We start from the raw sequence: 11,569 nt of genomic DNA, 5'->3' as shown, positions 1-11,569 counted from the left end.
CGCTGTGTGTGTGTGTGTGTGTGTGTGTGTGTGTGTGTGTGTGTGTGTGTGTGTGTGTGTTTGTGAGCGCGCGCGCGCACACACAGCCCTGAGACCTCGGGCGAGCCTGACTTCGGCGTGCTCTGACAGGTTCCAACAACCAGGCTGCGTCTCCGCTGTCACTCAGCCCGTCTTCCCGCCGCGGCGCGCGGCGCCCTCTCCCCCGCCGCCGGGTGCGCTCGGCGAGTGTGAGTGAGTGAGTGAGCGAGCGTGTGTGTGTGTGTGTGTGTGTGTGTCGGGAGGGCGTGCTCGGTTACCCCACCTCCGCGCAGTTACAGACCAGACTCGCCCCGAGCACCGATCGCTGCTGCTCGCGCAGAAACCCAGCTGAAGCAAGCAGGCGAGATTTTCACTTGGGTCACACCGCTATCCAGTCGCTCTCTTTCAGTGACCCCCTCCCCCCCACCATCAATTATCTCCCTGCGCAGCTCTAAAGACTGCCGCACCTGTTTTACTTGCAATCTTGGAACGAATCAATTCCACGATTGATTGGCTTTCTTGTACCTGGAGGGGAACGGAAGGGAACCAGTGGAGCGCAACCGCTTGTTTACCACCTGGTCGGAGGAAATAGAAAAAGTTCGGGGTGATTTTGTACTTTGGGTTTGGGAGCATAATGGGGAGATAAAGGAAAGGGGAATTGATTAATAGAAATAAAGAAAAGTCGGGTAGCGGCCAGAGGCCATTAAAAAAAAATGTTTAAAGCAATTCTTTGCCCACTTTCGGGTTTGTTGTGCTTTTCTTGCACACCCGTTTGTAACAAGAAATATGTCAGATGATTATGCATAAGATTTTAATGTAGCTTTAAAAAGCTGTCTAAAACAGCCAGTTAAAATATTGATCCCGGTGGTGGTGGGGAGTCATTTAGGTGTCTAAACAAGGAAATCATTTACCAAATAAGGTGCCAAAGTGGAATCTGGTGGATAAATCGGTATCCTGACATTAAATACTTTTTTTAGTTCTTATTTACATTAGAGAGGAAGATAACACGAATTGTTGATGCAGGAAAGTTTCAAACCACAAGGACACTTGAGATGTTAGCAGCACTTTAAACTCTCTTTGGTTTTATTTAGACTTCTTTTTCTAGTGCATTTTTTTCTGGGAACTTTTTTTCACCAAAGAGCCAAATCTCGAAAGAGTTCTGTTGATTTTGAGGAACCTCCTCTCTTTCTGCCCCTTCCCACATCTACCTTTTATATGTGGCAGATTTTTTTTTTTTCTTTCTGCTTTGACATGTCTAAATACTTTTTCAATTTATGATGAATAAGTCAAAACTGGTCTTCCCCCCAGTAACAGGTGTGGGTCTTTGAGGAATCTGTTTTATTTCATGCTTCAGAAGCCACCCTGTGAGTGGCAGCCTTGAGAAACTTGGTTTTAGCAGTTGCTATTTTCATTTAAGGATCTTCCCCTCCCCTTTCACCTACTCGTGTGTGTGTGTGTGTGTGTGTGTGTGTGTGTGTTTAACTGTCTGAAATTTGAAATTAGATCACAGCAGACTGTTTCCCCGAAGGTGTTTTATCCTTAAATTTCTACAGGCTTGAAGGCGTTCATAGAAAATTGTTGGATGCGATTTAATTTTTTTTTTCTAAAATAACAGGAAATTATTTTTAATTTCAAAAGTGTCTTTATTTATTTTCAATCTTTTTGTTCGGTAGGTGGCCCAGGCAAATAGTGTCTTCAGTTGGCCTGTGTCGTTATGGTGGGAGGATTGACTGCTGCTGGGGCTGGGCCCGCCGGTCCTGGGGACAATGTCAGCGTGAGTATCATCACCCTGAGGACTTCATCTCCCTGGGAGTTGGGGCTGTCCACCCTCATTCATGGCTTCACTCTGCATATTGGAGGGCTCATTACAAGCAAGGCATGGTGGTGGTGTGGTTCTGGCATGGGAGTTTCCAGGTACAGGCCCTGGCTCCTTATCCTACCCCATTCCAACTTGAGCCACCTGTAGTAAGGAGCCAGTTTTGTTGTTCACGGGATGCTCATTTCAGTATTTGTCCCCAGTATCTCCCATCTCCTGTTTTCTCACCAGGTTCACTCTTTTCTTTGCTCCAGGCTCTGAGATGGGGGTAAGATAATGAGTCTAGACTGTATTTACACTAAATAAACTCTGAACCTTATAGCACTTATAAAATCCTTACCATAGCTGTTGTGTAAAGTGGCCGATTTGTAAATCCTTTTTTGAAGTAAGGTTGTATTGACTGTGTTCTTAGTGGACCACCCAGTATAATCAAATAACACCTCTGAAATAACATCATTTTTTAAGTTTTATAAGTAATCTTGTAGTAAATGTCAAATCAGAACACTGATTTTTACCTTTTCCATAACACAATGGATATTTTTATGGTAAAAAAAAAAAATAGAGCTACATCACAGAAGTTTGAGAAATTTTTTTGCAGAATTTTATCTGGATCTCAAAATTGCATGTCACTCCCCTTACAAAAAAAAGAATATCCACAAAAATCAAGTAAATTTCAGGGGCATCTTTAGAATGATAGTTTGGCGAATCTGTCGAGGTGATGGGAACTAAGCTGGGTTCTTTACATCCCAATGTTTTACTGCCAGTGATAAAGGAATAGAGAGAGAGAGCTAGAATATGGAAGGGTAGTTCAGAAGGCTGGAGCTGGAAGGGGAGGAGTGTGCCTTAGAGATGTGTTGGTAACGTGAAGAGTTGAGTAAATTAAGTTCAGAAAAGTTAGAAGTTCCCTTAGCTGTTTTAGTCTTCGAGAATTGCATGTGATATCTACCCCAAACTTCCTAAAGGGCGTAGAGTGACAGTCACTGGTTGCCTCTGTCATTATACATGTAGACTGATGTCTCTAGTTGGGGTTGGAAAGATAACAGGAACTAGTGTTTGTCTACCTGCAAGCCACTGGGCCAGACCTTTTGCACAGTTGGGATATTGCATTCCATTATAAAGGGAGACAGTAGTAACTTCAGATTCCAGTAAACAGAAGAACTACATGAAGCTGCTGTGCTCCCACTGTTTTTAAGAGAAGATGGTCAGAAAGAAGAATCATAGCTGGTGGAATATAGTCTTCTGCCAGTTTTACCACAGTCAGAAGTATTTGCACAGCTGGAGGCCACAGGTGTGGAATTTGAAGAGCAATCAGGCTTTGATAATCAAAGGGTGAGGAGAGAACCCTTCTTTAGGCCCAACACACGTACCTTTCCCAAATAAAACATGTAGTGTCTTTTCAGGAATGGAGATAGTTTCCTCCTCCTTTGCTGCCTTAATTGGCGAGACACTCTCAGAGCTAATGTTGAAGTGCTTTGGGGTGTGCACAGTCCCCCCACCCATCCCAGGACAAGGCTGCACTGGCATAATGCCCTGAGCAGAGTGGAGTGTGCCTTCCCTGAAGGCAGAGGGCCAGGGCAATGGGCAGAGAGGCATAGGAGCACACACGTACCCCGCCACATGTGCTAAAAGAATTCCAAGGAGAAAACTCCTCTATCTCTTAGAGGTATTCCCCAGAAAGAACCTCGAGGAGCTGTTCTTTGTCTCTCTGCCATGTCATTGAATCGTCTTTAGTATATACCAGCTTGGTGATTCTGAATTTGAATGAGTATAAAGGCCTTTCAAAGTTCTAGTGGCATTACAAAATTTAAACATCAAAACAATTTCCTAGCATTTCGCTTTTTGCACAGTAGCCTTCCCAGCAAATATAGGATGCTATTTTATTTTCTGTACCTTTATTTTGTTTCTGAAAGATTGAAAGTGGTCAGATAGAGTATTTGATATTATTCTTGTTATCCCTCAAGAATCTGAGGATGTTGCAACATGGCATGAGTTAATTCTTGAAATGGTAATGTTATAAAAACGTGTAAGATGATCCTGCATGAATCACAGTTTATCTTAATTTAGATTTGGTGAAAGTTTGAGAGACAGCATAGTGGAGGGCAACATGGACTCTGGAGCATGACTGCCTAGATTTAAATTAGTTGCACCTCTTATTAGCTGTGTGACCCTAAGCAAGTCATTCAATCTCTGTATGCTTCATTTTCCTCATCTCTAAAACAGATCTAAAATAGTACAATACCTCATAGGTATAACCATAGGAAATTGAAATAAGTTATTATTTGTAAAGCACTTAAAATTATTCCTGGCACAGAGTAAACACTACATATGTTCGGTGAAGTTAAAGAAACATAAAGGAATACTGCTGTTGAAACAGTGTCGTGGGGTGAGACATACCCGTGCTAGCGGAGTCTTTGTTCTCTAGGCATGCTATCCGTATTTTATATTTATACTGCTGAAATAAAAAAATCGGCTCTAAATTCTCCTTGTGTTGCAATAAAATAAAATGCCTTTAAATTACAAAGGGCCAGATGGATCTTTACCATTAATATTGTAGATGGCAAAGTTGTAAAAATGAGTTCAAAGATGGACATATCCTTGTGTGTGTTTAATTTTTCCAGAATCTCAGATGGTCCAAATGTCTTGTCAGTTCAGAGAGGCCCCTGTCTTTGTTTTGCTATTAACAGGTAGAGGAATGTGGGATGAGAGGTCAGCTTAAAGTGGGAAGAACTGCACCCAAAGGGGCTTGCTAGGGACAAATGGAAAACTCCTGATTCGTTTTTTCAAGAAAGCCTTTGTGAAATTAAAACCTTTGTCACTGTATTTATTCAAGGAAAATGCCTTGGTATTCTTTAACAGTTACATCTGGTAATGGATTACCTATAAAAATTCCAACGAGTTTCTGGGAAATTTAATGTGAAAAATGTTTTTGCCTCTCTGACCCTTAGATAATCTCCGCGCTCTTTCGCATGAGGAGACTTCTCCCTTCCTTATGAAATGTGCCCTGGTTCTCACTTTTTTTCTGAATGATTCACTTTGGAATTTTCCTTCAAATCAGTGCAGCAAAATAAAAGGAAGCTATTTCCACCTAGACCCAGAAGCTCCCGCTTTATCCCTTAGAAGACGTGCGTGTAAGCTGGAGAGGCTGTACCCTTACGCTGGATATTTATCAGATCTCGTACCCTACTGCAGTGTCACTGGGCTGCGTGTTTATTCCATTTGGTTGCACGTATGTGAGATATTTGACTCAATGTTCATGGGGTCAAATATATGTGTTTCCACAAAACATGCTATATTTTATTTTCACTTGCTACCAGCTTTTCCTGGACTTGTTTGGAAAGGCCAGCACCACTGCAGGCACTAGCATTGCTCAGGCTCAGCTCCTGGCCCACCGTGTCTAGCCACAAAGCCACATTCAACCAGACTTCCTGTCCTCTCTGGGACTGAGGAAGGAAGGATCAGAGATGCTACCCAAACAGGCAGGCATAGGAGCTGTCCTTGTGCTTCCTGCCCGTGCCATCCAACACTCCGTCCCAACATTCCTGCCAGCTAAGAAAGCACAGCCTTCCAGAAATAGGCAGGTTGTGTTTTCATAGTTCTTTTAAAGGTCATACCCTTGCTTTTTGTCTTGTTATTCTTTATATTGTATTCTTGATTCATAAACAGATCATTATATATTGAGAATTCAAAATTTGAGGTCATACCCTTGCTTCTTTCTGTCTTTTGATTCTTTATATTGTATTCTTTACTCATAAACAGATCTCTACATATTGAAAATTCAGAATTTGATTTTCTCATTGTCTTGAGCTTTATCAGCTATTAATGAGGCTCTGTTATGAAGGGAAATTTTCTTAATATGTTCATAACACACTGATGGTTACATATTTACAGTACACAGCAGCTTAACCACTCATATTGTAGTAAAATATGTTTCTTGCTCTGTAATTATTCTATTTCTTAACTTTTCCATCATATTAATGGCTCACTTCATTTTAATTATTTTAACAATTTCTCTACTCCTACCAAGTGGACATCTCTGTAATAAAGATTTCTTGGGGTTTGTATATTTATTTGAAAAAGCAGTGTATGACTTGGAACCAATTCTTAACTAAAATAAAAAGCACTAGACTACTGGGGGCACCTGAGTCCAGCCCTAACTTTTATACTTGATTAGCTATTTAACATTTCTCAGCTGCAGTTTTCTTATTTTACAAGCAGATTTCTAAGATTCCATAATGTGGAAAAGAGTATAGAGGATCTAGATATGGTATTTCTATATAGTTGTCTTTCTGTTTATTGGGCGATTTGGCAGCATATGTGGTTATGACAATAGTGTTTCTGTTGAAAGCGCTTTATAGAGGTGTGAAGAAAAATGCAAAATAACAACTAGTTCCAGGTTTCAATAAAGCTATTCAGTTTTTGAGTTCTTTGGCTGTCAGTGAGTGATTTTTGGTTTCTGAAGGAAATTATGTGAATTGAGGTGGTTTTGTATCATTTTTACTTAACACCAGGCAAAATACAGATGTTTTATGTTTCTCTGGAGATTTGGAAAGATGTAAAATCTAGAGTTTCACCTTGTTTTATTAGCTCGAAACCTCATTTCCTCCTACCTCTCCCTGAAGTTAGTAAAGGCTACAAATGTACAATTGCCATATAAAGTGAAATTTTTGGATTCTTATCAACATTAGATAAACATAGCTTACTAGTGCAAACTAGTGACTAAAAAGTAGTAATTCATTTTGGAGTCATCAAGTAATTTTAGTTGGATGATCTTTATTATTGGTTATTGATTGTGGACCACTGGTAAGAATGATGAGTGAATTGTTGAATTTTTTCTGTATTTCAAATGAAAGGTTAATAGTTTAAGCAGGGAATTTTGTTTTAGTAAATAAAACATTTAATTTTCATGTTTCATTCCTTACATTTATCTGGGTTCAGAAACTCAGCCTTGTAAATGGAACATGATTATTAATTTTTGCTCATTATGCTGGCCATTGACTTCTGACTACTAGTCACAAAATTATGTAGATTACATCTTTCTTTAGTTATTTAGATTTTGAACAATTTTTAAAAAAATAGCCAAGAGTAAATAAGAAACGTTGGCATTGGGTTTGAAGGCCATACATAGCGTTTCCCCTCAAAAAGGTTATTTCTAGTGAATGTCTTTCCATTTATAGTCAACAACTATGGCAACCTTCATTGAACATGAATTTAATGATGGTTAATTATACACACTCTAGGTGTAACTGGGAACCTCAAAATGAATTGTGTAGCCCAGAGCCACCTGGAAGACTGGTAGCAGCTTCCAGGGCTGGCTTAATGGAGCATGCTTCACTGCTTAATGTTTATTAGCTTCCTTCTCCAATTTTGGGGCGAGAATGCAGAATCTGCTCTTTTTTTGAGGTAGGAATAAAAGCAAGGTGGCAGACCATCCTAACTATTTTCAGCACTAAATCTGAATCTCCAAGTCCTTAGGAAGTTTTTTTTTCCAGTTTAATTTCAGTAATTCTTTTTCCCCCTAGATTTATTGAAATATAATTGACATATAGCACTGTATAAGTTTAAGGTAGACAGCATGATTTGACTTTCATATGTTGTGACATTATTACCACAATAAGTTTAGTTGTCATTCATTATATAGGAGATAAAAAAGAAAAAATATATATATTTTTTTCCCTGTGATGAGAGCTCTTAGCATCTACTGCCTTAACAGCTTTTATGTATACCATACAGCAGTAGTAACTTACAGTCATGTTGTACATCACGCCCCTAGGACTTATGTATCTTATAACTGGAAGTTTGTACCTTTTGAACCCCTTCCTTCAATTCCTCCTCCCCCATCCCCACCTCTGGTAGGAAATGAAGTTTTTGATTAAGTTTATTCAACCACTACTTTCCATGAAAAGGTTATTTAAGAACACCTTGTAACTTCAAGTGGTCTTGGAATGCAGATCCAAATGAAAATCAGTGTTGAAGATGTTTGACCTTTTCAAACAGGTAGTTTTTGAGTATGTATAGTCTTGAAAGTTAAGTTTCACAGAAATTCATTCTTTCGTTCTTTCCCCCCATTAGGACTGACCTTTATATAATGCTATTAAGATCTAATAACCTAAGATCCTCTCATAAAGTTAATCTGAGCAGATCTTAACCTTTATGGATTAGAAATTTTCGTACTTCTCAAGCTGGGAAGTCAGGCCAAGGAAAGGGGAAGCACTCTAGTCACTATAAATTCAGCTTCTAGATCTGCCCTCAGACACCCAGTACTGGGAGACGCTGCTGGCAAGTGCACGCACACGTATGCACACGGTGCCTGAGATACGCTTCAGGCCCCAGAAACAGTGTGTTTGCTGCTTGAGAACTTTGTGATAAACTTTGAAAAATATAAGCGTGCTTCCCCCGCCCCGCTTACCCCCTTTTTCTATTATAGCAACTGTAATGGACAGCATTTCGGTATGGTGCTTTTTATCTGCACCATACCGATGTTATATGCACTTTGAATCAGTTAAATCAACTGTATGCTTTGAAAGTGATAATCCAGTGATGGTGAATGATTCTATGCAGCATCCTTCAGTAAGTAATGGAAGAGATTGATCACAGGCCAGGGCCTTCTTCATGTTGGAGATGAAGCAGAAGGAGGGAAGGGTTCTCATTACTCTCCACTGCTCACCCACCACCACACTCAGATACTTTTGCCCCTTTCTCACCAATTTCGTGCAGGTTTCAAAAAATTTTTTTTTAATATTTATTTTGTAAGAGAAAACGTATTCATTTCCTCAAATAGTCCTCCGCAGAGTAATGAGTACTGTCAGTTTTTTGTGTATGTTTCAGAAATATTTTACATACTTACAGGCAAATTCCTATATATCTCCTCCCCCATCACTTTTATACAAATTAAAGCATACGGTATATACACCATTCTCTGCCTTGCTTCTTTTTCTTAACTGTACATCTTGAAAGGCTTTCTTTATCACCAGTGTACAATGAACCTGCTCACTTTTTTATGGATTCATAGTATTCCATTGTATAGCTAGACCATAATTTATTAACTGGTTTCTTATCAATGGACATTTATGTTGATTCCAATCTTTTACTAATACAATTCTAAAATAAGCAACTTTGAACATTGGAAAATATTGTTTTGCATGAGTTCTAATTTTTCTGTTAGACCATTTTTTTTTCTATGTGGTCAAACAGCATATACACTTGTAATTTTGACCAACTGTTTTCTTACTTGGTAGTAAATAGGTAATGGGAAAGACTGGATTGCAAAGCTGCCTTAAGGCTCTGGCAATTTTATTCCCAGAATTGGATCCGTTGCTTGATTCTAGGATGCTCTGGTCCCTATTCTTTCCCCCAAACCCCTCTGATAAGTTATTGAAGAATTCTTTGTCCCCATTTTTCATCTGTTTCTTCTTGGACCAGAAGCAATGGGCTGATATTGGGAGGATGGAGTGAGGTTTGTCCGTTTGCCAGGATTTCTACCTGACTTCCTGCCTATCAGTTGTCTACTTTTTATGGATGTGAAGTCTTTTTTACTTTTAAGAAAGACTTACACATTTTTTTTAGGAATTGCTTGATTCATTTGCCTTTTATTATCTTTATAGGTCAGCCATAATTTTTATAGCTATGTGTATAGTCTTTATTAGTATTTTTTACTAGACCTATGATCTGTTGAGGAGGATTATGTAGAATTTTGGTATCTGAATAAAGTATTTTTGGACACTTGTTATGATATAAAGATTTTCAGGAAATATTAAAATAATGTACTAAAATATTTTTAGAAAGTGACTTTAAAACTGTAGGGCATACATTTTCCATTACTTATTATGATCTTTATCTCAATTCTATACTTGTCTTATTTTAAAAAGTAAGAGATTCCAGAATAAGGAAAAAAATTAAAGACACAGGTTGAGAGAGAGAAGGCAGTGAAGGTAAGTCTAACTTCCCTGTTTTCCTGACACCTAGTTCTAACCCCTAGGAACTGTTTCCTGTTGGTCTTTACAGAGATTTCTAAGCATTTCCAAAATTTTCTTTGTTCATAAAATATAACATCAAGTAAGAACTGTTCACTGTCTTCTTTTTTCATATAACGTTATGTTTTGGAGACCCAACCTTATCAGTTCATATAAATCTGACTCATTCTTTGAAACGGCTGTCATTATATGGATGTGCACCATAATTAATTTAGAAATCCTCTATGCACATTTACATGGTTTTCAATATTTTTTATGAAATGTACTGCAGTGAATTCTCTAGATTCATCGTCACCATTGTGTACGTTTAGATGTAGGAGAGTTATAGAGATATCCTGTTTTTATGTTAAGTATAGTAATCGAAGAGCCTTTATTTTATTTTTATAAATTTTCTTATATAAAATCTGTAAGTTAAGATTAAACCATGGATAATATTACAAAGTATAAACCTTCTGGTCAGTCACTTTTCTGTATTTGATTTTTTAGAATATACCTTAAAAGACAAATAGAATTCGTTTTTTTGTTTCTGTTTGTCCTTCCTTGTGTGGGGAAGGATGTGAGGTGTCTTCCAGGAATGCATGCAATAATATGGGCAAATAGAATTAGCAAGGGCTAGATGGAAGGGAAAAGGGGATAGGATAAAAGGTAAGATGTTGGGAAGAGAGTTATTGAAATGTATATATATAAGCCATAGGATCCTAAATATGTTTTGTAATTTGGCTCTTAGCTTCTGGTAGCCAAAGGAAAAAGGGTAGCGTTATTGCTCATATAATTCATATTGTTTCTAGCGAAAGAACAAACTAGTTATTTGGAAAAGCTCTGGCTCCTTTCACATATAGTTTTGAAAGAAGCCTTTTATGTTGTCCTTCGCAGAGTGAGAGTGAATGATGGAGTGGAAGGGGCCACAGCAACATTTCTACCATGAAGCCAGTGTTGGTTTTGTAAAGCTGTTTCTAAAAGATCCTCCAGCCTTAGATGAAGCCCTTGTTTTAGAAGTAGTTCATGGAAAGCTATTCTATATACAGTTTAAGAAGCATTATCTACATACTTTAGCTCTATGATGCTTCAGCTTGATCCAGCCCGGAGTATCTATCCGTGATAAGTGAACTAACTGTTCAGAGCTTTATGGACAATTCGGGTCAGACAATTCTACGTTCAAGTTAGGATCTCTAACAACAGCCTGGACTTTGCTGTATTGTTAATTAAAGGCCAGTTCATATATTTTTGCTATTTTTAGTACATATATTTTAAAGATCAGTTATCATCAATCAGTTGATGGAGTCAGTATTGTAGCAAACGGAGTACAGATAGGTGTCTCCTAGGATCCAGTCTAAGGAGGTTCTGTAAAGAAATCAGTGGGAGACTTTTTAATATAAATCTCATATGAGTTATTTTTGTATTCATTGGATATTGGTATATATGCTCATCACTATTTCTCTATGTTCTTATTTATATGCAAATTGTGGCTCGGGGTATGAGGTGAGGCACAAACATTGCTTCCAGGCATCATTTATCCTACTTATGCTGTCACATGGAATAAAGGCCGCTGAACCCAGGAACAGTAAAATGTTGGCCAGTGCTTATTTCCCCAAAACTCCTGATTGTCACAGGTGTGAAAGGGGCCAACATGACCTTTAGTTGTTATCCTGGTTCACCTGGATTTCATGGAGGGCTCCTCTAAATAAGCCACCGAGGCCTGAATAGACTCAAAGCAGAGCCTGTGGTAAGTACTCTTTACGTCCCCATCCAGACCCAAACTTAACGC

The 11,569-nt window shown here is 38.6% G+C and overlaps 1 protein-coding gene across 8 annotated transcripts in view; it reads left to right on the top strand.

Annotated features, from left to right (window-relative positions):
• NPNT (nephronectin) overlaps positions 1–11,569 on the top strand; it is an 82,321-nt gene that overhangs the window by 2,135 nt on the left and 68,617 nt on the right. For all 8 annotated transcript variants that reach the window (XM_011361477.2, XM_011361476.2, XM_011361473.2 and 5 more), the window contains exon 2: positions 1,692–1,792. In XM_011361477.2, coding sequence (XP_011359779.1) covers positions 1,692–1,792 — 101 coding nt within the window. The remainder of the gene's footprint in view (positions 1–1,691; positions 1,793–11,569) is intronic.

Source organism: Pteropus vampyrus, unplaced genomic scaffold, assembly GCF_000151845.1.
Source record: "Pteropus vampyrus isolate Shadow unplaced genomic scaffold, Pvam_2.0 Scaffold67, whole genome shotgun sequence".
Lineage (NCBI taxonomy): Eukaryota > Metazoa > Chordata > Mammalia > Chiroptera > Pteropodidae > Pteropus > Pteropus vampyrus.
The sequence above is the reverse complement of the archived record's forward strand: the minus strand, read 5'-3'. Positions and strand labels throughout refer to the sequence as shown.